This window comes from Pecten maximus, chromosome 9, assembly GCF_902652985.1.
Source record: "Pecten maximus chromosome 9, xPecMax1.1, whole genome shotgun sequence".
Lineage (NCBI taxonomy): Eukaryota > Metazoa > Mollusca > Bivalvia > Pectinida > Pectinidae > Pecten > Pecten maximus.
In genome coordinates, this window is record NC_047023.1 from 29964557 (window position 1) to 29991018 (window position 26462).

At 35.4% G+C, this 26462-nt stretch overlaps 1 protein-coding gene and 1 long non-coding RNA gene across 8 annotated transcripts in view; one reads left to right on the forward strand and one right to left on the reverse strand.

Moving 5' to 3' along the window:
• LOC117334412 (zwei Ig domain protein zig-8-like) overlaps window positions 1-26462 on the reverse strand; it is a 180340-nt gene that overhangs the window by 37422 nt on the left and 116456 nt on the right. For all 7 annotated transcript variants that reach the window (XM_033894015.1, XM_033894013.1, XM_033894018.1 and 4 more), the window contains one exon: window positions 1151-1275. In XM_033894015.1, coding sequence (XP_033749906.1) covers window positions 1151-1275 — 125 coding nt within the window. The remainder of the gene's footprint in view (window positions 1-1150; window positions 1276-26462) is intronic.
• LOC117334413 lies at window positions 7345-8488 on the forward strand. The gene is made up of 2 exons (XR_004534166.1): window positions 7345-7750; window positions 8177-8488. It is a non-coding gene; the product is annotated as an uncharacterized LOC117334413 (long non-coding RNA).

A 26462-nucleotide genomic window follows, 5' to 3' on the forward strand; every position in this document is an offset into this window, starting at 1 on the left:
CTGTATAGAGTTATGCCCCATGAGAACATATTATTACTTAGCTTGCTCACAGCTTAAATACTCCTGAAACTACGTCCTCGCAATCAAAATGCTTCTACCGCCATATCGGGATTTTAAGTATGGTGTCGCTGAACACCTTGTAATCGCTACGATGGCAAAATGTGAACAGTGAAATTATGTGGAAAAGATATCAGTATATTCTTTCGAACAAACAAGCACAAGTTTTATTCAAGGCAATGTTTGTTTTGCCTACTTCCTTTATATCTGTACATTAGAAATTGACACCACGGTTTGGGGATTGAACGTGAAACATGTAATTTTTGGCCCCAATCTCCAATGATTTTACATGTGTTCAATTAATGATGAGCTTCTCAAATCTGTTCACTGTTTTTTTCTTTTATCTGGTAACATTTCAATCTTGCATGTTATTTTAAGAGCTTCTTATTAATCGATTTAAACAACTATTTTAGCGTTGTTTCAACTGAAAGTAATCCCTTGGTAGGAATGCTTGAAACTGGAACTGATTAGTTAAATTACATCACATGCTATTGCATAATCTCCCGATTTATTCGAATCCAATCTGATTCTGACCGCATCCTTTATCATCAATAAATATTAATGCGTCCCTGAATAAACAAAAGAGGAGATTTCTTTCCAAATACGGGACAATATATTTATTGTATTAAAACACCTTAACTTTGCAACAAATACGAAGGTTTATGATTTCACATTTTCGTGGAAGTAATGATTAAGATCATTTTTTTCTATCAATGTTATTTATGCCGATTTATTCTATCAGCCAAAATAACGAAACACTGAAACATTTCAAAATGATCTTTCTACTATTCATACTATGACGTCTATACCATGACACTAAACAAGTTTTACGATATGCTATATTTGTTATACTTTATATATTTAATCGCATAGGATAGTTTTACCATGTATATCAAAACAATATGATTATCTTTTTGTGGTATTTCTTTAAGCACGCGAGGGACTACAAGCGATATTTTGCGCCAAATACCACGCGAAGGTGGCAGACAAATCGAACGAGACAGAAAAGCTAACACTGCGTATCACATGGGAGATGTCGTCGTATGGAAAAGATTGTATTCTTACAGTTTACTTCTGTAAAAGAGTTACCTACCTCCCGAGATCCAAGATGACTGATAGAGCAGGGCAGTGTTGCAGTCTCTCCAACGTACGCCGTTACGTTTAGGGCTGTAGGATTGAACACGGGCGGAAGTGTCGTCATATCAACCATTTGTATCACTGTGGAGCAAAAAATAAAAGTCATTTCAAATTTCTGTGATTAACACGCAATTGTAACTTTATACATTATCGCAATACCTTATATAGGATATATAGAAGACGAAAGATGTGACCTGTAATCAAATTTGGTACGCTCTTTAACCAGACCACATCAAAGAAAAATACAGATACGTAACCATCGGTTTCTTAACGTATGTGAAACAGAGAATACGGGGTTTCTTCCATGTCTGCAGCTAAGTGTTCATTGAAGAAAAAAAGTTGTTCTCCTTTTAGATTGTCCCATTTTTTCTCCTTTTTGTACAACAACCTGTTTTTGCGATAGTATCCAGACACTTGTCCTGATATGACCTTAAGTGTTACAAGAACGCTAAACCGAAACAAACAAAACAAGACATGATATGATCGTCGTTGTCACGTGACAAGATCACGCTATGCATGTCAAAGAGAAAATAAACACATAGTAAAAGCACGTGTCAGACTGAATATGTAAATACTGATAGTTAGCTTGTTAATTTACCAATGTTTTGTGTTCGAACACGCACGAATCATGTTCATATACGCGAAGAATCTATTTTGTGAAGTTTATACAGACTTCCAGTCTGATCATTTTGTGTTACTGCCAAATATCTAGTCGGTTAACTCGTGTTATGTATTCTAAATTTTTGATGTAGAGTACTTTAAACTCGTAAGAGACCTGTTAATAGTTTTTTATAACATAATATCAATAGAGTGTTCAATTTTGCGTGTCCCTCATATCTCTATGATTTCATTTAAAAACATCTAAACTAGATACTAAAGCGATATCATGGAGTGTAGTTGTGTGAAGGATATGAATAGTAAAATGTGCGATACTTGAAACAAATTTCAGCTACTTGTGAACAATGAAACATTTCGGCAAATCCTATCTTTATCTGCGGTCTGCAAATTGATGCTGTTCCTTTTAACAAAACCTTACCCAGACAATACATTCTAATTTAATTGCGATATAACACAGAATTTCATTAGTTACTCTAAATATTTGCAACCGCATAACAAATACATATCATTATTTAATTCACATTTGCATACGGAACAAAGAATAAGTTTTTTTATAAACAGCAATGAACCTTCTGCCACTGACACGTAATGACTTTGGTTCTTAAGGTTCATCTATATACATGTAGTAAATGCAGTGATAATTTACATGCTTGTAAATTAGTATTCTGGTGCAATACAACATACATGATTTGATCAATTATCATGGCTAACCATAGGTCTTGTTGTTAACATATAATTTGTTAAGCTGCCTGTTAATTTCGGAAAAAAGGCGTAAAATGCAAGTTTCAGCAAAACACAGTAAACTCATGTTAATCACCTTTATTACTCAAAATTGTTATGCTGTTATGATCACAAGTGTCCGTAGCATGTGGTGTGAGTATTTATCTGACCGGATTTGAATTTATGAAGCATAAACATTGATGATCTTTTGACCTTGGAATTCAACAGACGGCTGTCAGTTTAATAAAACTGCCCCTATTAGATAATATTAAGACATCTAAGCATTATAAGAATAATAGTTTCAAGACGAATATTTAAAAAGTGGAGTTAAGGGCTATTTTGAAAAATCTACTTATTTTGCCTCAGATTCAAAACAGAATCAAAGTTTATGCCTTTTCAAAGTAAAATCCGGTCAAACAAATGCTCGACTACAGCAAGACCCATGATTAACCATGATACACACTAACAATTGATCAAGTCACTTCTGTTTGATTGCATTAGAGAAGTGATTTATAGACTTGTAAAATATCACTGGATATGCTATTCATATGAACCTTATTTACTTCACAAATAAAAGGATGACCCTGAGTTGCCAATGCCGTACTTTGAACGTTTCTGCCAATAATTCATGGCAGAGTGACCAAGATTTCCGGGACAAAAAGAGAACAAACACACACATACATTCAAAGATTATTTGTTGTCAGCTTAGCTAATAAAAAGCAGTAAAACGTCTTCCTGTTTTTGAATTTGCGGCAATATTTCGTATGCATAGAGAATACATCCATTTTACTCGCAGGTCATTTTGCGATAGTACAATCACACTATACCACGTTAGCGTATCTTGATTATTAAAGAAAAGTGAAACTAGACGACATTTAACGCAAACTCGTATTGTCATGAAGAATGCAATAATTTATCTTATTTATTTATAATAGCTCATGAAATTATATATGATCTGTCTCGGCCAACCAGGTGGAAACGATCCACGATACTCCATTTATTTGTAATTATATGAGAACAAGACAATCAGTGCCAAACATGGTAAACTTTCGATGGAATCATCATAATCCGGCTTCCATAAAGGGAAATTATGATACTGTCTTCGAAAGGCGACATAACTGGATGGTATGTGTTGCTCAACTGTATATCTACGTTCCTAAGACGATGCATCAAAAATATATCAAAGTTAATTGATAAATAACTACATGTATGACACACACACACACACATATATATAAATATACATATATATTATCATTTGGACGTGATCAGCAAAACAGGTTGACATTATCAAATATCTAAACCAATAAGAAGGCGTATTAGATCACATTCCGTTTTCCCGTATGTTTGTTGAAACGATGATTGTCAATAATCCAGCAGATTGGTATGTCATGGTCAAGCCCAAAGGCTACCTCGCGCAGTTTTCCGCCGGTCAAGTACACGCCATATTGACCAGACCGTTAACCCGAAATACTATTACTCGTTCTAAACATGTATATTTCATATAATAGGACTTCAATCATCTAGGATATCCGATTCCTATCTTGTCTGTGTTGACCCATATAACAGACGGGCCAATCTGGCAGACTATTGGAGGCTTAGTTTGATTGGAATGAAATGGACTACACAGAGTCTAATAAAACATTGATTTGTATTGTTCCTCTCGGTACTGTTTTCTGGAGACGTGTTGGTGGTGACGTATACCAGCCAGTACATAAATAGACATTCAATATAAACCCAAGCCCAGTCTACCGCGATCTCAAGAGTTTCTGGCGACATTAAACCTGTTCAGTATTCTGCATGGTACATGTGCCTCGGACGCTACATTCTAGAAATGATTCAAACCATGTTGAAATATTTTAACAACACTATATTGATTGTAAAATGCAATCAATTGTTTCAATTTAAACCTAGTCTGGTTTCAGCAGTATCATTTCACAAAAGAAGTATCCCAGCAAACATTCCACATACCCTATATTAACCGATGTATTGAATATACATTATTTCAAATACAGTCTTTATTTTCATTCTAATATCAATTGTTCAATTGAAATAATAAATATGTCAAAATGAGGAAGCTAATGCAATATACTTGGGTAAAACTGAATAGAATTTACATTATATTGTATACTTTTTGAAATATAGCCTAGCACATGTCTTTTTGTTGAATAATGGTTTGTTTATACATATACAACTTACGGCCATAGTGTATAATATTCATGCATGTTAATGGCCGTAGAAATGCTTTTTTAATACAATGTATACGCATCATATCTGAATACAGATCACGTTAACATAAAGAGGGCAATAAAATGTAACCCAAGCATGAATTTTCACTCCTTTAAAATATATTTTTACGAAAATGATGCCAAAACTAGGTCCGCTCAGAGATTATTGATCTCCTTCCTTGCCAGTTCTTAATGTTGCTACGAAACAGATCACTGCTAGTGTGCTAGCTGGAGAAATGTTTGAAGCTGTTGAGTTAGATAATACATTTCAACACCTACCCTAACCAGATTAAGGTGTTTTGTCGAAGTGTTACGTCTGTAAATCAAGCCAAAAAACAAAGCCGTGTGCCGTCAGTCTTCAGGCTTGTTGCGATACCTGTTTCGCTTTGGTCCTGTTTATGTGCTAGGCGAGGCGTTACTTGTAGTGTGTGCTGACACCCAAGCGCCCTGGAGACCAGGTTGCGTGTGGGGGAATTTATTAACTATTGTCATCTCTGTCAAATACGACGCTTTAATTTTCTAATAATTATGACTGATAGTAACACACCAGCAGCTGTTAGGTGAATGTGTATTTTATTATCTCGCAAGGGCTTTGTATAAGGATTTTTAAGATCTGTTTTGTTTTCGTATTCTAATTTATTATGTCATTAACATGGGCTTATTCTCAAAAATATTAATGTTTAGAAGCGCAAGTTTAATGTTAATTAATATCGAACAAAAACACCATAGAATACGAACATAATAACGAAACCATAATTCAAATTCAAAATCGATTTAAGGAGGCCAAAATGTATACAAAAAATTTAGATTTTCTAAAACATTCTGCGATAATATGACCAGGAACCCCGGAAGAGTAAACGTCTCCTTTCCCGACGACACCTTACGAGATGATGCAATTTGGTGATTTCTGTTTTTTGATTTGTTTGAAGAAAACACATATAGTCGATTATTCCTGACCTAGAAAAGGCAACGAACAGACCAAAATTGATAATAAATCTGGTTAATTGCTGTGAATTAGAATAGCATACGTTAGAACCGTCAACGTCAGAGACAATGTTAAAGATAGTCAGTCAAATATAAATTATCATGGAGAATGGGTATGTTCGTTATGGAGTTATACGAAATGACACCAGGTACCTGACAGGTTTTTTATGTTTGGAAATTTATTCCCACTTTATGCCCTTCCCACCAATCTCTAACACTTTTATATCGATTCTATGCGTGTTAGAATTCGTGTAAAATTGGACAGTAAAACACTCCAGTAACAAATGAAAAAATGGACATGAGAATGTTTTTCATTTTATCAATCTAACATGGCTATCTCTGAATTAGTAACTGCCAGAGTATTATCACATATTTTGAAAAAAATACTTCATAAAATTGATTCATGATCCTTCTTGATCTATTGTCTAGTTGAGGAAATTTCGGTCGAAGTTTGATTAACGTAACGATAGCTTGCGTGACGACACATTATGCCTTTAATGCATTTCGCGGAGAGTGTTATTCAAGACCATAAACTACATAGTAGCAATATTATGTAAGAGTTAAGGTTGATGCTGTAAACAAGCGACATGATTACACCTCTAGAGGATGGTTTGTTATCCCAGCTTATCGCAAAACCCATTCAAGGTTCGTAGTTTTTCATGGCCGACTTTACCTGAAAATTATAGCTCAACGTGACATAAACATACCACGGGAACGTATCAATTACCAAACATGGCCCCGATACTTACAAGGCTTAGCTATCACAGCAACGTCATCTGCGTGCATGTCGTTTTCAATTCTATGTAACAATATACTGAGTTTTTTTTTTTACTGAAACACGCCATCGGAAGCAAAACGAACGTAACAAATAAGCTTTATAGGTAATCTCACACAATGTAATAAATTAAAGTCAAAAAGAGTGTTACCTCGGAATTATGGGGGAAAACCCGATATGCATATATTGGGTTTCTTGAAATTGAAAGAATTTTTTTTCGTGCATCGAATTATTATGTGTGAAGCTTAATTATTTAGCTTTAAATGTTGATTTCTGCGTGTTAGTATCTGTTTACGTATGTTGTGTACAAAGGGTGCATTTCCCTGTATTGCAATGATGGTTCATTGTGGAAACTGTGTATTATGTACATTATTGTCTTTTTGTACTACCGTTTCCTGTTGCGGCATTCCACGGTGATAGCACTTTAATACCTATGTGTGTGCCGTTCATGGTGTATCTGTGGATCGTTTGTCATAGAAAACGGAACATTTTATTTATTTACCTGTTGTCCATGTATATATGCTGTTGTGCTACTATATAAATTGTAATGTTTTTAGATTGTGTGTCTTTCCATTAGTGTGTGAAAGTGGAGTATGCTCCTATATCTTACAACCTCTACTGTGCCGGAAACACATGTGTTCCACCTACAAACCATGGAATTTCAAGCTTCGCAAATACTCCAGATGTCGACAACCCAGCGTGAAGTTCCTGTCGCATACATATAGGAACACTCGTTCCTTATCATCTTTTGGACACATGTCAACTTGCGATCGACGCTTTATCATGCATTGTATTGGAGCTAGATTCCCTGGTCTATACACAAGACAAGCATGTCAGACAACGAGAGTTGCATTCCCACACTATAACACGCGCCAGCACTCGGCATCCTAAAAACGCTAAATAATGGTAAATATTAGGTATTTGTGGTCCATGCCAGAGTCGGATGACTTTCGTAATGATCTTTGTGACAGTCGGAGCCACTGCGTAGATCTGCGACATTGAAATCATTAAATTGCTTGTCAATCAAGACGGAAACCTGTTTTACTTCAGAGTGTCGTGTACATTTTGCGATATTAATTCCTTATTCCTTTGGGATTTTAACCAATTGTTGCCCCAGAAGATTGTATGAATATAATTGTGCAGTCACTTTTCACTTGGTGTATAGATTGCTCTCCTAGGATGTGTACCTCTACAGGGAGGTATTGATAATACCAATTTATTCATATTTTATGTAAGTGAAAAATGGCACGTAACATAGTATACTTCATATAAATTAATTTTTCAATAGTATAGATTTCTTGAGCAAGGAATGCGAATACAGCTACTAACTTGATCTTGACGACAAGCGAAATTTGATTCCCTTATATCCCCTTCTTAATTTTAACAATTTTTGACTTGTGCATCACCAACGAGAAAAAGGCGTGTAATACTTTTTTATTTGTTTTTCGGCATATGATCTATAGAAAAAGATATATTTAGTTTTGAAGCATTTGCACAATAAGTTGAACACACTTGTGAAATCCATGCCATCATTTTGAAATAACATCAGGCTAATATAAATGTTTTATGTTTGAAAATCCAGAGTAATATCGCCCGTATTTCTGTAGAATACTTGTGTAGAAATATGAATTCACTCGATCTTTTTATTACATTTTAGGTATAACGTGTCAGACCAAGTTATGTCTCAGGCTGCGTCTTGCTGGCATGATTGGCTGTTATGGAGAGTAAGTCGACCCAAGGCGTCAAAGAGAACTTCTCAAGAAAAGTCGTAAAGTACGCCACATTCTAGGAATAGGCGAGTGGGCATTTATTTCAAAAGCAATGAGTGGCAATCGTAAAGTTGCACAAGCATATTTGTGACAGCCTAACATCTTATAGACATTGCTAAGATCATACACCCATAACAACTTACTCCTTTTGACAGTTTTCAAAAATATTAGATGTATTTTAATACACATATTGCTGAATATATACTGCTTTTTGTGGTCAAAGATGATACAACTGTACATGCATTTTATATCCATTCCAAATGATAACCAGAACTATACATCATTTAAAATACTTAATCGATTTAATTTTATTTTTTGAATACTTTCGATTTAAAAGATAAATCTGCTTTTGGAAAAGTATGGACAAGGAGGTATGAAGTGGAAGGTGTTAGTGGTTTGCCAGTGCAGAGCCACGTTTTATCGCCCAGGAAGCCTGAGCTAACATCGATCCAAGTAGTTTCATAATGTAACGGAGACTACATCGTAGGGATTCAAAGCTACTGATATATGATATACTGCGTATCGTAATAAGATGCTTACACATTGTGATATGTCAAGAACCGTCAATGATTTACAAGGGTAACCTTTGACCTCGGATGTATCAGACGAAACTAAGCGAAATCCGAGCAAAATCCACACAGGTGATATATGGTGAAAAGCAAATGTCTTGATGAGTGAAAAACAAATGTTTAAAGAAACAAATTGTAGTTGTTGATGATTAATTCACACGTGGATAGCAGGTTAATTTGGTAACATTAGAATTAACATTTTAGGGGACAGCTGAGGTATTTACAGACAATTATCAACGTCTAATAGTTATCGTATGAATTGGTTTCTGTTTCGGGGAGTAAATAGGGTGCGAAAAATCATACAAGTGGGGCATCTCAACACACCTTCATAACGACATATTATTGCCTCCCTAATTGACTTCGAAATTAGCTTGTGTCAAATTGGAATACGTTTTGTAATACAGATATGTTTTCTGCTAATATTTCAGAAAGAGTTATTTGTTGGCGTAAAATTTCAAATTTACATGTATAGGAAATTCAAAAATCAGTGATTTTCGGACAGTTTCTATTTTCAATTGCATCAATATTTACACCTGTCTTTAATATATACAAGGTGCTTCCAAATCAATTTGATCACATTGTTAACTTGAGGTTAATTTGGTAGTTTTTTTATTTTTTTTACAAATGCTAGTGAATCTACAAAACAGGACAGGCGAGACATATCATTACGCGTTATTCTTGTTTTGTGTCTGGCTTTAGGATGACACAAGCGGCGTTATCCCGGGTTCTCTGTTCCCATACTTAAAACGTCCTGTTGTTCCGGCCGAGTTAACAGTAGCGATTTATATAAGAGTACGATTTGTAAAATAACATTCGATATAAAACAAATCATTTACATGTAATTGCTTGACGTAAATAATGAATAAGGAATATTATATATTTATATACCCAATTGAAATATTGTTGATTTTCTCAAAAAAGTTATTGTCATACTCCGGTTTATATTAAGTATGTATCCCACTGATAAGTTCAATCTATGACCAATTCTTGAATATATGCATGATGGGAATACTATCCGGCTAATTAATCAATGTGATCTGTTTATATAATGTGTAGATGATTGTCTCCCCTGACAGTGTTCCCTTGCTCAATTGTTGGAGGTGGCGCCACCGTCAGTCTAGTCTGACATGAGAAGTCGAGCAGGCTAATTGTACTGAGCTCCATGGTAATTCCACGCATGTTCCTGCCCGTTACCAACAAGGGAGCACTCGACAATGTTCAGAAAAGAAACATTCAAATTACTCGATAGTCTTTGATTGCGTTTTCCATGATCTGATTTTTAATGATTCAATGTCGAGATTAAAACGGAAGCAGCCTTAGTGATTGAATGAAGTTTAACGACTCCATGTGGTTAATATTCTACTCGAGAAATGCATGTAATGAGGGGTTCCCAGCCTATGCTAACTTTCTATACTGTTTTGTGACTACGTTAATACAAACGAAGCCCTACCTTTAGCTTGTATATCAAAATGTATTGTAAAAAGATAATTATCAGCACAACCAATATGTATGCGTATACCCTGTATGAGAGAAGGAAATCATAATCGGTACCCGGAAAATGTCAGTGTAGGACATCTTAGTAATACACAGAGTTTAATATATCTGGCATGTGAATTTAATCTGCAGCTCATATTGCATGTGTAATTACATGCGACTAAATTGGGGATCTTATGCTCCCTTTCAAAACAACTGTTTTCGTATAAATGTCTAACTTTACAAAGCCTCACATTTGGCCTTGGATTTAGCCGCTCGCTCATACGCGGATGGTTACATGTTTTGTTTCCTGGCACAGTATATACAATATTGGAAATTCTGCAATGCTTTATGTTAAGCTTTAGCGTTGGCGATCTTTCCCGCTTGTTGCAAGTATAATTTGACCGGGTGAGATGTCCCGATTCCCTGTCTATTTCAGTATGATTGTACTATACATACATCCGTCAGTGACCAATTAAATTATGGATACCGACCTTAAACGACCTCATCGTGTTGATATGACATACATATTACGTAAACCAAGCATACGTACATACATAATAATGTATCCGGTATCAGCACACACAGCATATGCTCTAAAAAAACACTTACAAAACACACATATATATCGTCCCGAATAAACCGTACCATTAAGCACAAGTAAAAGCTTTGTTATAGGCTCATGTGTACACCAGCAATGTATTTCCTATTGTCGACATATCGGTTGTTCTATATTGTCCAATTCACGCTAACGTTATTGTATATTTGTAAATGTAAATAAAACAACACACAATGATCGACGGTGAAAAAAAATCACCACCGCAACAAAAACACTACCTGTAAAACACACAAGACAGATTCAATCAGAAATCTGTTGACTCCGTTTCATCATTACTCTTGTTTCAAATAATGTTTGGTTGTGCTTATAAGATGACAACGATATCATTATATGATCTGTAGGGAACTCTAAGCACGTTCTATCTGCAGCATTAAAATCGCATATATCACTACAAGACGATCATAACCAAAATATCATTGCGGACATTTCCTACATGTATATCATTCTTAGAACACGGTACTACATTCTTGTACATGAACAGAACTCTTATTGAGTTTCTGGAATGCTGATAACATCAAGAGAACTTGAGAGACAAAAATGCATTAATCTTAAATCGCTGGAAACAGCAGCGTTGAAAATAAAAGATGAATTACATTTGAGATCGAAAATCATATGCCCAAAAGCATAACATAACAACTGTTCTCTTTAGTAACGAATCTGTAAGCATTTTCATCTTCAAGCTTAATGATATCTTTCTCTGACATTGCGAATTATAAAAATGAAATATACGTTCATTAGTGAATTAATGTTTTCAAAAATCGCCGCCAGGCCATTAGTTTGAAACAATTGTATTATAAACGTAGTTATTATATACCTGTATCCTTCGCTCAGATAATAATGAGGCATTATTTTAACCGATTCTCAGAATATGAACTGTGCTTCCCGCCTAGCCTTGCCTACACAAAAAAGGAAATAGTCTATTCCTTCCGTATCTAGTTTCTCCCTTCAGAAATTAGACATTATTCCTACCTAGTCTTGCCTACAAAACCAAACCTACAATGTATCTCCATCCATTTACAGAACATCACACGTGATTGCCGCCTAGAAATGGGACATAGTTTCCACATAGGCTTGCTTTCAATACACCAGACATAACTTACCCTATAGAAGATGACATGTGTTACCGACAACAAATATAATTATTTTTACGCGACACATAAATCTTCTCGAAAGAAGTATCTATACTGTTCCCTAGGGCAAACAGTATTAACGACCTATAAGTAAAACTTTTCGTATTATTACAATACAGTCGGCAACGCAAATTCAATTTGTTTCTTTGATTTGTAAAAGCAAAAAGAGACCACAAAACACAACAAGAAAACCTTTTTCAACGTAGGTGTATTATAGACCGACTACAACGTTTAATCCAATTCCAAGTTGAGTTTTTTTTATTATTCACTTAAATAAGGCTAGTGTCTATTTTTCTATCTTGTTAATTCTAGGAAATTCATTTAATGTTGGAAACCCGCATTCGTTTAATGTGCAAATCATTGTAGAACTATTTTATTTTACATTTTTTGACCTTCGCACGACTCTCAGACTCCAAATACCAGCTCAGAATCACGTTGTATGAATTATTGAACAACTCGTTAGCATAGCAATAAAATGCTTAGTGGAAATATCTGTCGACACTTGGTGTGTTTTATCTTGCATTTAGTATTCCAATCATGCACCGTCATTGAATGAGTAGACCAACTAGCCCTTCTTCTCCCGATACCTACAAGAGCTCAACGATAAAGATGTTCAATTCAAATCAAGTTAAAATCGGGCAGGAATACGAACAATTGAATCACGGTGGGGATGGCTGCTGTTGTAAGATATATGGAAATTGGTACTGTATGCCAGGCGCGTTGCTTTGAGCACCAATCCAGTGTCTCTGGTTGACATACGAAGAAGACAGTATCTTCTAAATCCTGAGTATTAAAGTGTGCTCAAATCCTTCTCTTTACCTTAACGTAGAACGCGTGACATTGAGTGCGACAAGATACAAACCCATGAAGAATCTAATTAACATTAAGATAATGCTAGGAGATATTTTCTTATTAGTCTTTACAAAACGAACATAAAATGCATTTACAATATCAAATTCGCTTCGAAAATAACTAACGCTTAACTGCTAATAGATTGTTTGCATGACGGTTCTGCTGATTGTGTGTCTTTGTATAGGAGTTCCTTATCTTATTTACATTTGTTTCACTTCTCTAAAAGATATTGTCGAATATCCCATCAAACTACTTAACAGAAAATACTAATCTCATTAAAATTGAAGTCTGAATTTGAGTTTGATGTTAAAGAGACAAAGTATGCTATCTCTAAAATAAACAAGATTAGCAATAACGTGTACAATGAAGAAATCCTCTTGGGACTCGAATTTACCGCCTTAAAATCGTTCACGTGCTGAATGAGAAATAGAAAGATCAGATAACGAGATTAGGTAATGAAGGAGAAATCAATCTGCCTTTTAGTAAGTATTATCGCAATCACATTATTCTTTCTAGAATTCAGAATAGTGAATTTTTAAACTTCAATGAGTACATTTGATAAATGAAAAGGGGTGCAATGAGCACATTTGAGATATGAAAGGGTGTTTATGAATATACTTCTGTATTAATTGTTATAAAGCGTTCACTGTGAAGAGTGTTCTCTCCAGTCATATTATCACACTTTAATAGAAACTCAGTAAGATGTCCAGAGTAACAGTGATCCAGTAAACAGGACAACAATGCGTATATGTTAATGTTAGCTGGAGGTTGCGCCTGGTGATGAGTGCCTGTATGAGTTGGCATCCACACCGACTGTCTGGCCCCTGGAACAAAGCCGTGGCCACGCACTTTTAAAACGTGTTTGTTCTGGCGGTAAATTGAATGTGAATATAGCATCTGCATTCGGAACTCCGTTATTGTAGAGTAAAACGCTTTAATAGTGAAGTCGTCTGGAAATTTCCTAAACGTTTCAAGACACCATTGGTTAATACTTTTCATTATACGCAATGCTAGTTGCGCGTTTCTGCCAATGATTTGTTTAGAGATATCGACGTTTGTTCGTCTCGGCCACTTTCAGACGTTTCTCTACATGACACATTTTTACGAGTCCAAATTAAATACCTTTCATGGATACGTCACATTGATTGATAAGAAACCGTCATATTCGTTACTGTAATATAGACTAAAGTGCTTGTTATATAGCAATGATGGCTTCGGAAAGCTCATCACATGGCTAACATTTGCGTTTGAGCGTATCGTTTAAACTCTCTTAACACCATTTCATGAAATAGCAAACGACTTGTATTCTATTTACCACTATATTGTTAGCAGTCGTACTTGGTATCGGTGTATCGACCTACTGTAGTAGTGCGCATGTCTGGTGATGTACCTGCGTGAGGAAATAACCAGTTTGTACATAGATATTTATGAGGCATTAATATCGTATTTGAATTTTATATGTATGTTTACTTTACTTGTCACATCACAGAAACGCTCAACACACCACCTTACCGATTCGTATCGCTCATGAAACGACTGAGTACATTCACATTAGTTGCCGCAAATGCAAGCTAAATATTTCATTTGATATTTTACATGTATATTGGTGTACAATTACCCTTTTAAGAACTGAAGGTGATAGTTTGTTTTACTGAGTCGTACGCTGTCTCTGATACAACTGACAATATTTGCAGATTCTAGAATATGGTACACCAATAATGCGATATTAAAATGTTTTCGATATTGCAATTTCCACATTCAACTATCAAGATGCTGTACAACATAATTTTTATTTAAAACATGAAAAAGTGGCATGTTCTAAAATTTAAATGCACTTAAAGAAACATTATTCGGCACCTTCTGTTCAGGGGATACACACGAATTCAGAATTGATCTGCTTGCCCGTTAAAATTATCGTCTATATTTTCTTCTTGGTCCTTTCAATTAGCCTTAAATTGGTGTGCTTTCGTATCTATATATCTTTTACCTTTAGTATCATCGTTTTAGACGTATAGCAGATACATGATGCATATCTAAAATGATTGGTAAAGTACAATGGTCTAAGATCTAGTGGTATGTTTCATAGCCTAAAATAACGGCTGAGAGGGGGCAATATCATTGTTAAGTATCCAAAACATCTAGGTGGCTTTAATGTCGTTTGCTAGATTTTCTTCATTTGCTAAAATAAATTTCGTTATGAGGCACCAAACCTTATGGCACGTCGGCCTATTTCAGTTGTTTAAAATCGCACACAAATGTTCTTACTTAACTTAACCATAAGTTTCATCATTACCCTATCTCACGACAATGCGTTGTTGTTTGGCTCGTGTTTGTATATACCGTAATCTTTCCTGTCGTACAGGTGAAGAGGTAGATACACTATCTTTACTGTAATATCTCACATAGTATCATTATACATTCAAACGTACATGTCTGATAGACGTCATGATTAGAAAACTACACACATAAAAAATACATTTTAGTCAGATATAATTATGAAATATTCGCAGGGATTGCCTACCACTTGCCAGCAGTTATATACACCTAATATACGAACGATATTTAACTTTGTTCAAGGTTATGTTTCTTTGAAACCCTGACAACTGTCTCTGTCCCGATTCATCACTACCCTTCATTGTTTACACGTGGAGGGCGGATTCTGACAGAGTACTACCCAGGGCCTATAACGCCACTCGCTGTATCTAACGTTTGCAATACTTCCTGATTACAAGCAAAGGGCGGGGCTGGTCGTGGCAGTTTTCTTAGCTTAACATATCGCTGGTAATGAAGGTTGGTAAGATTCCAGAGAGGAATTAATTACTTGGTACTACCTCGACTCCAACGAAACATGTCGTAGATATGCTTACATACACTCTATATGTATATATCATATATTTGAATATTAAATAAATAAAAAACTAATACTTAATACTTAAAGAAAAAATATCACTTTTGCCTACAGCACGTCTTTCAAGTCTTAGTATACGTTAGATGAACTATGCAATACAGTATACGTGACATAGCGATGATGTATACCTATGCGGAACCAAATCAAGTATTATTTACTAGAATCAATTAATTTTCAAACCGAAGAAACATGTTTTCCTCAATTAAGTCTTTTCATCATAACAATATACCATCTCCTATCAAAATTCTAATTGTTTTTTTCTGAATGGGACCAAATTAAAGCCCCTCTTTGATTACAATTTCACTAAAATGTTGTATCACACGTACGTTGGAATTGAATTTGCTTCGATACAATTTACTGATACCTAAATAGGCCATTTATGTTTCGGTGTACACTACTCTTAATTCAAGCTGGTTTCAAAAAAGATCAGTCGCTTATTGACAATATCAGAAGGTTTCAAGACGATAATGGAATATTTTTGATATCCTATTCCAAAATTCTACTGAAATGACATGTATTCATGAAACTTAGTTAGGAGACACGGATATTTTTCAATGTTATAAACGTTAGTTACATCGTATGTTAGCGTGTCTAGACACGTTAAAGATGACCAGTGTCTAGTCTCGGAAATAGCATAGGTATGGGCACTCTATGTGTATCTCGGTAATAGTGATGGTAGATGCTGCTCGAGCACGAAACGTAAGGAATGATCCAAGTGCAAACAGATCAGTATTGGAAAACCCTCTTCTGAAAAATACACTGTATACAACAGTTTAGACTCAACAATGTCTGGAAAAACGAGAGACATAAACATAACTTTTAAATTTAACACTGCTTAACATGATGGAGTCATTCCACTTTGAACAACTTAGAACTGTCTAAAAGGTAGGCTATGTTTGCTTCATAAGAAACAATCATTCCAACGTAACATCTCTGAAAACATATACAAATACTCGTTGGTTGTATATGGCATGTAAAATGTAAGCACCTACCTTCAAGTGTCTCCATAATCAACGTCATGGGCGATATGAAATCATCATTTTTTACAGTCCAAGTACAAACAATATGGAGACAAAGACTATTTAATTTTTAGTGTCCTACAAAAATAGACAATTATTTGATATACAGATATAACACTGTTTTCATTTGCAATAGCAACATAAATAATGATGAGAAGGGGGACCGGGAGTGCGAGTGTTTAAATACTATGTTATGTAATGGAGTAATTATCAAGGGTCAAGATTCTGGTATGTGTAGAGTTCCCATTTACTTATCATATGAAGACAAACATTCCCCATATGGTGTAATTGCAGATACGAATATCAGGTTTGGTAATTGCTTATAAATATCGCTCCTGGCCAAATAGATCTAGTATTTAGTTTGGTTTGCTATTTTTCGTAATTCAACTTGAATTACTGTAAACGTACTTATTTTAGCGCAATCAAATTTTAGCGCATTTGCAGATTTTAGCCAGTTAGCGCAATGATGAATTAGCGCATCCACAGAACTTTCTATAGAAATAGAACGTACAAAAAGTAATTAGCGCAATCATAATTTAGCGCAAGGCTTCCAGCGCGAAAAACGCTAAAATAAAATTACCGCTAAATATATTTTGATACTTTTACATTATAAAGAAGTTAGTGCCAAATTGTCAAAACAGGTGAATAAATCTGGTAAATATTGGCGAATATTGATCGAGGAAGTTATTACGTCACGCGAAACACAAAAGGATATTCTAAAGTGTGACAAAAAGAACTTATTTAGAGTGAAACCGACAACAGAGTCTTAGCCAGACATAAAGTAAAGTTCTGATACAGATAAATAATGAACATTAGGAAACATTTCACTCATAATGACACGCAACTTAACGTGAGATGTTTACATTAGACATAGCTCAAAGTAAATATAACGTTAACAGAATTTCTAGTCGAAAAAACATCATTCCTGAAACACTGACGATTAAACACATCGCATAACGAGACGTGAGATCGACTACGATTCAAATCAAGACAGTTGTACAGTGCGATCATGTACATAGTTAAGCAATTTATAACTATCACAAATTAAAACGTCTTCATCCTTTAGCACGAAACTGACATATACTGTAGCTACGTTATTGGCATAATTATTACAATTACAGCTAAACTAGCAATGATAAATATTTATCGTTAACATTAGGCACAATGCAAGTTCTGCATCTTTAAGTTTTTTATTATGTTTTATACCTTGTGAGATCAATTAGTACCTTACAATGTGCTATTTTTAGGAAGTAGTATTTCCTTCGCTAATTGTTTAGTATCTCGTTTCGCACGATAAATAAGTAAAGTATTTGCAGATCAATTACCACGATGCAACGAGTACGTTGTAAGAAAATTAAATGGATACAACGATGAATATATTATAACATACTATTTAAAAAACGTTATATATTATATGATTTTCTAGATTCTAGATCACTAGAATGGTTTGTTTGAAACTGCTCCGTATTGTATATCAAACGCATTTTGAAGTCAGATTGTTCGCCCTAAACCTACCCATTGATCGATTTATAATAGTTATACATGTCTTTTTTGCATCCTAACAAATGAACAACAACGTAGAATGTTTAATATCAAGTAGAGGACATGCCAATTTCGTCTAAATGCCAACGTTTGTGTTATATATCTGGGACGTTCCTGTTTTCCGGTCGGCTCCCTGCAGATTAGGAAAACGTAAGCAATTGATTCGCCGGAAATGAGCACAGAACACATGCTACATTGTTAGTAGGACATTATCAGCAGTATAGTTACAGTACATATACAGTTTGTATGTGTTAGAACGACAGATATAACACTTGTTAGTTTACCACAACAAACTTATCACTACAACGCATTTACCCCGATAACCCGCTATTTCAAACATAAAAAATCTGATGAACTAGACGTTTACATTTCAAATGTTTAATGCTTATTCGAAACAGAAGGCCATCAGTATTTCTTTTTAAATTGACGTGTATTACGATGAAATTAATGGTGGAAGGGATATGACCTGAAATGAGATTCCGCTTAATAATATGCAACTTACAACTTTGGGAATGTGTGCTTATATTACAATATATTGTTAATAATAACAAATGATGATTTTTTTCAAATCAATCATTTTATAGGAATTGATATACAACTGACTTATCACAAAACCGATTTATTGGTGTGTCATTAATTCCGCGACGCTAGTCAATCAAACCCATCGAACCACGTGAGTACAAAAAGTCCTGGTCAAAGGTCACCGTTTAAACCAATCAAAACGCATTTAGATCTTATTCCATGTGGTATGATTATTTCATGCATTGCAAGTTGAATAACACCCACCTACTACTGTAAAAATTATATAATCGCGGTTAAACCGCCTGACGGAATAACGGGCGAAACTAACTACATATAGAGTGAAGGTTGTATGTCTAATTACATATATGATACGAGTTACAATGCTTACTGTTTCATACACTTTATTTTTTTATTTTTTTTTGCTTGGTTTGGTTTATGTTGTTTAACGTCCTATTAACAGCTAAGGTCATTTAAGGACGGCCTCCCGTGCGTGCGACATGCATGCGTGTGGTGAGTGCGTATGTGTGTTTTGGGAGGCTGCGGTATGTTCGTGTTAAGTCTCCTTGTGATAGGCCGGAACTTTTGCCGATTTATAGTGCTACCTCACTGAAGCATACCACCGAAGACACCCAGCAGCACACCCCACCCGGTCACATTATACTGACAACGGGACGAACCAGTCGTTCCACTCCAAATATGCTGAGCGCTAAGCAGGAGTAGCAACTACCATTTTTAAAGACTCTGGTATGTCTCGGCCAGGGGACAGAACCCAAAGCCTTCCTTACAGGGGCGAACGCTCAACTTAAGGCCAAAAGTGAGGCTTTGTCAAGGGTACATTAGGAAGAAGAAAGTTGTTAAGAAAGAAAAGATAAGATCCCAAGTTTACTCGCCTCTTACGATCATGCAATGGGGGCAGCAAGTACAATTCTTACGCCCTATGCAGTTTCATACACTACAAGAGAGGTCTAAGCCAAACCGTAACTCTAACTCAAAATCGATATGATGGCTGAAATATGAAGAAAAGAGTAATTCACATTTTCATACATGAATCACTACAGGGACACTAAGACAGTGTTCTCCGGAATGATAAGCGTCCATTTCGTCGCCAAAATCATCAGAAATGGACGTCTAGGTCCAATTCAGGTAAAATCACGTTAAAGGGAAATGACAAGGAAACCTTAAGGCATATGCATGAAGATTATTTTTATTAAACACTGTCAGCTACAACATTAGCCTAGCTAATGAAAAGAGAGATTTGAACAAATAAATATAGTAGAGAATTATAGAATTTAACTTTAATGGCTGTTAAATACACCTCAAAGACATTATAGAAAGAGAAATAATAAAGTATCTCGATAAAACGTGTTTGTTTCCTATCGAGATTCACAGACAGGCACGTGTCAAGCTGGTGCTTTTTTGTGTTTAAAATAATGAGTCTGATCATTGTGATTGAGTGCGAACATCGTAAATATTTACATAATAATAGTCTGCACTCTCTTAAACTTTATAACAACATTGCATTTCCAATAACACAGCCGTAGAATGACACGTTTCCGAGTCGTTGATCATAAAATGATGAGGCAGAGTTATCCATTTTGCTACGAGCAAAACAGATTTATGGGAAATTGACAACTGTGAACTTGAGCGAAATTAGCCGATGTGAATGTAAATTTTAAGGTGTTATTATCGAATGAATTATACTTTGTGACATCTGATGTCTGACTAATGGATACATTAATGAAAACTACAATCAGAATGTTGTATATATAGGATAGAAATGCAATTTTCTATTGCTCAGCGCTTTGGTATGCCTTGCGGTCATGCAAGTGATTGGTCGTAGTTATTTGAACGTAGGTCATCTCTATCAGTTCTGTTGAGTCTTGTGCAATGGTAATAAAGCAGCTTTGAGGGGCTCCTTCATCCATGGACATTTTGTTTTTATTATGGCCTTAACTGTCAAATGGCCATAAATATCAGATATGTTTTGAACTGGGGGGGGGGGGGGGGGGGGGGGGGGGGGGGATATGAGATGGTGCACTATGTTGAATCCGGTGTTTCGTATCTGTTTGCTGCTCAGAGTACCGGGACACGTCAAATTCATATGCATCCCTATAGTATATATCATTATCGATTTGATCATTTGATAATTTCATTAAGAAGAGAGACAAAAATAAATATATTATGAGGAACCGACACAGGTATTCCTCAGGTATTAACTTAAATTTTACCAGAAACTGAACAAGAACAGATCAGTTAGAATTCTTTAAATAACCTATCATGAAATGCAACAATAGCATGTTGTAAGAAACAACCTGTCGGTAATATTGACAAAAATAAGTCTTCGTAGTTATACAATATTATGCAGATATACTTATAAATGTGTTTTATAACCACATTCATCAACATGGGTACAACGCGAGGTATCCACTCTCAAACAGCCAGCCGTATTAATATTACATTGAGCATTTGTAATAATTATACACCAATGAATTATTACCCGTGTACAATCCATTTGTGATTTTTTTCGAATTAGCGTAGTTCGCATAACCGTGAAGAAAGACGAAGAGCAATGCATAGAAAGTAAGATGTTTAGCGTGCCCTCTGTACACTAGCTCATTATTAAGCAGTTTTCAAATTAACGAAGGAGGTTGGAGGCGATACTTCAGGGGTTAAAAATGCTTTTTATCGATCAAAGGAACTCCCCAACCGGATTCGTTGACCTTGTTCCTATGTTGCATACCTGGCTTAAAGCCAATGAAAGAGTTCGAATAGAAGGCATCACATATCGAAAAAATAACGACACTACGGCATGGTTATCACAATAGTAGACCTTGTCGTAGAAGTAGAGGAATTGTAAGTATGTAACGCAAAGATAAACGTCTTTTTTTCTAGAGAATATGTGACGTGGGGCTAAAAGGCCACGGCTGTGAGGGAGCATGGACAGTTCTGAGCTTCACCACCTGCCCTCCACTCTCACTCATCACTGTCCGTGATGTAATATCTTCGCTGTCTTTACCAGATCGTACTGTCGTTCATCATCATCTAACCAGACTAAACGGATAATGACTCACTAATTAGAAGTTTGGAATGGCGTTTTCCCGACAACAACACATGGCTGAATGTCAAATATGTTGTATCCAAGAGTTACACATTGATACAAGTTACATAAATATTATTCCAACATGCTTAAGATACAAACAAACAATCGGTATCATTATGATTTAATGAAACACTTCAAAGTATTCATACATGAAATGAAATTCTTCTGCATTTATATCATTGCAGGTATATTTTATGGGTAGGTTTTAAATATAAGTAATAAAATCATGATAATCCAACTCCTCGTAAAATATCTGTACACATGTTTATGGCCGTCCATAAATCCAACAACAGACACCAGTATCCTCACCTATGATGTTTTATTACATTTCTGTTACACACTAAATTACGTGTGACATCTGTTTTAAGACGCTTGTAAGTCACTAACTGCTTGTAAAGAAATATACGACATATAGGTGTGGTTGCATTGTAATGTGTCCCTATGGTGTTCAATCCCTCCTCATCGCCTACACAACTATGAATCAGTAGAAAATGAACACATGACCACCTTCTGGAACAAACGAATTTCCAGGCTGATGTATGGCCTTTTGATAAAGCGCATCACCATCAGAACAACTAATAACGACACTAGGGTACGGGATTAACGAGAGCGCTAATCCATACTGCTTATTTCTATGGCAAGAAATTTAATCAACAATTGAGATGACTGCGTGCAATAGACGTGCTCCAAGATATTGTATTACTTTAACAGTTATGTATTGTGAAATAAGTGCATGTCCTTTGGATATAAATTGCCAATTAGCTTCCTTGCTTTCGATGGCAAAGTGAAGAGATTTAATATCGTTATTTTCAAGGACTAATCATATTGTCAATCTTATTAAATATCATAGTTTCTTAATATCCCTATTTCTGTAATCATTTTGCTTTTTTTCAATGATAATGGATATCCACTTAATTGTTTCTCATTAGGTAAACAAGTAATTATGTACGTTGTATAAATCAAGAATAGAAAGTCTTTGATGCATTTTTGTTCTGTTCATATTCACCTCTCATTACCTTCACTAAATCATAATGTAATATACATATATCTGTATTTTGTTGTATCAAGGTCACTGCGTTCTATGTCTTCTACTAACCTCTTTCTTTGTTAACAACATAACGAATATGGTTGGTTCGTTTTAAGTCTGGCGATCTTTTGATATTATTTTTTCGGTATATTTATTTATTTTTTTATTTCATAATAATAACATCAACGCTCTTCAACCTACGGTGTCTCTAATTTTGTCTACGTGATCAGGGATATCGGTCTCCCTGTATAGGAAAATAAAAGCCAATTATAAACTATCCGGTTTTAATGTCGACAAGTTTGAAGAGTACATGTCTAGTCGGATAATTAAGTGCCATAGTGGATGCCGATGGCAGATAGAAATCAAGCAATATGAACTATAAAAGGAAAAACATAAATGCTGATGCAGATTATATCATCATATTCTTCGTCGTCGTCGTCGGGAGAGTCAGCGTGCGAAATGTGCCCAGGTATTTCGCTTATATTTACTTGATACCAAATTCTCATTCATGTTCCCCTTGAGCCATCGTTTTTCTTTCTTTCTTTTTAGTTTTGTTCATTTCGAATTTTGTTTTTGTTTTGTTACATTGTTATTTTCCTTAACTAATTATCATTAACTAATAATCCCTCTAATATCAGCATTCTATCTTAAATAAGGTGAAGCCGTATTCATTCCACCAACCAGCGTGCTATATATAAATAGTTATATACACATGTATCTCACTCATATAGATACACTTAAACAGATGGCCCAAACCTAACAGATTAGTCATACTTATTAATGCTTCAGGTCGACTGTGACTGTTTACGTCAGTGAAACACTTGAAGTTACCGTGGTTTTGTACTTTCTATACAAATTATATCAAGATTTCTTAAGCTTCACAGATGGCGCTTAATATATTTACCAACACATCATAGTATATCATAACATTAGCACAATGCGCTACACTTAAACTCCAACACACCACCAACAACGTTTGATGTTAAGTCGAAACGATGGAACACTTCATAGCATACAAATAGCAGTTCGCCGAACGAACGAAATCGCACAGAACAATGTGTAAATTAACGACCATTCAACTCGAATTCCGGTTCCGAATGTCATAACCTGAAGTCACCATCAGCACTTGTTGATAAATGGATTTTATTCAACGAAGCAACCAACTTTACATATTCGCGCAATACTTACATATGAGAATGAAAAAAGCACATGAACCTGTTTTTAACTGCCACAACCTCATTTAACAACATGGACAGTGTAACTTGTCTGACAACAGAGTGTTTATTGACTTCAAAATAATCAAACTCTAAAAGTATTCAATCAGAGACAGACTTTCACTTTGTTTCGTTTTTTTTTTTTCAGTCTTCGCTTACTTTGTAATATCAAGAATATGTTCTACATGATATGCCGTTTCCAATATGCCGGATTAGCATGGCCTAAAACATACTTATCTTTTGGTCTGAAAGACTCGTCAATACAGTACAGGACATTTCACTCTTGCTGTTGGTAGGAACCTATATCGTTTGAAAGCCGGACATTGGACGTAAACGGGCAACACAAACACTCGCAATTCACAGGGAATCACTGTCGGGGAAGAAGAAGCCATCAAGTCAGTCTCGTGCATGTCCCTGTCAATCCCGACGTCATTATCGCAACAGCATGGTTCCAGTAAACCAACAAAATTATCAATATATTTTCAATATTAAGCCACTCTGGTTTAGAATTGTATTATCTGTAAAGGTTTAACGAGGAACATGTCTGTTAAGACGGTATAACTTCCAGCCAGAAAAAACTGGTGATACAATCATGTTATATACTCTGTAGGTTTTTCGGTTTGGCAAAGTTAAAAATCAATTTCAGCATATATAAGCCGGATAGCTATTGTAAACACCCTTTAAAATTATATTTCAAACGTCCCCAAATAATCAATTTATTACATCATACCCACAGAAGGAAATGAATGAGCAAGAGATCGATACTCGAACCAGAAGCACTCAAGATGACTTGAGTATGACGGTAGTATCGAAAGTGTGAAATAACTTACAAAATACTAAAGAAGTAGTCAAAGGCAAGAGGTCTAGCATTTAATGAATGTTGAAATAAGATCCTTTTCATTGTATCCAAGGAGAGATCTTGCTATGCGTTTTTTCAGTGAAGACCATGAGTAATCGGGAGGAGGATAATGGTTGGGTTGAGTATCGAGGTATGATGTATAGATTAGAGGAGGAAGTCATACTGGGGGAAAATAAAATGCACATGTAGATGGTGACAAAATCAGCAAACTAAATTGTGGTTAGCTGTGCCCGAATTAGAGGTGCTAAGTTTAAAGTAAGTATGGTTAAGGTAACGACGTCTAGATAAGAGAAATTAATTAAAGCGGTGCAATGATTAGCAAATACCTGGTTAGTGGTGACCAGATTCGGGAAGTTATAGCGAATCTTGGCAGGATTAGTGAAAACGTAACGAGTGGTGACGGATTGGGTGAATTTAACCAGTTAGGCCAAGATGGTTAGTGGAAGCATAGTTACATGTAGTAATGCCCACTGTATTGGGAAATCAAAGTTACTGATTCTGAGATTAGAGAAGCTAATGTTGGCGTCCGAATTAGGGATTAGTGAAATCGTCAGTTTGGTTTGGTTTATTGTTGTTCAAATCATATCAATAAATATCTTAGGTTATTCAATAAATGCCTCTCGTGCTTGCGACATACATGCGTGTTGTGAGTGCGTGTGTGTTTTTTTTGGAAGTAGCGTTATATATAAACGTCAGTGGTGCCCAGATTGTGGTAGCAGTCGTTGTTATACATGAATCAGTGAAAACAAGGATGCTTGCAATCCGTGTTTGGAAAGTATAGTCCGTTGGAGAAGCAACGATAACAGTATTATTTATACATTAATAGTAAAAAATATAACAGTAATGAAGGTATGTGCTCGATCCAATAATCAGTAATCAAATCAACATTTCAAACGTTGTATGTGTTCGGTATACAGTGGAAGGCGTATGGGAAACCAGTCGTTAGTACCTCATTATGTAACGTTACGATTGAAATGTGAAGCTCTTAATCTATCACGATCATTTCTCAGCGTTATATAATTGTACATACAACATGGTGATCTATCATTCTGCATCACCATTATACACGAAACTGCCTGTCACATCTGGTGATCAGTTTCACCACCAAATAACAAAAGAACATCTCAACAGCGCCGTGTAATGTGTGTATTTGTAGACTGGTCGTTTTTGATGTATAACCAATTAAAAATCCGGTCTCCAGCTAATTTACTTTTCTCATGTCATTTTCTCTAAAAATGACAAAAATAGCCTAGCAGGAAGATACTATCCTTAAAAGATTCATTCCTGATCTATTCATTACTAGATAAATCACAAGGTAATACAATCATGCATCCTTGCCC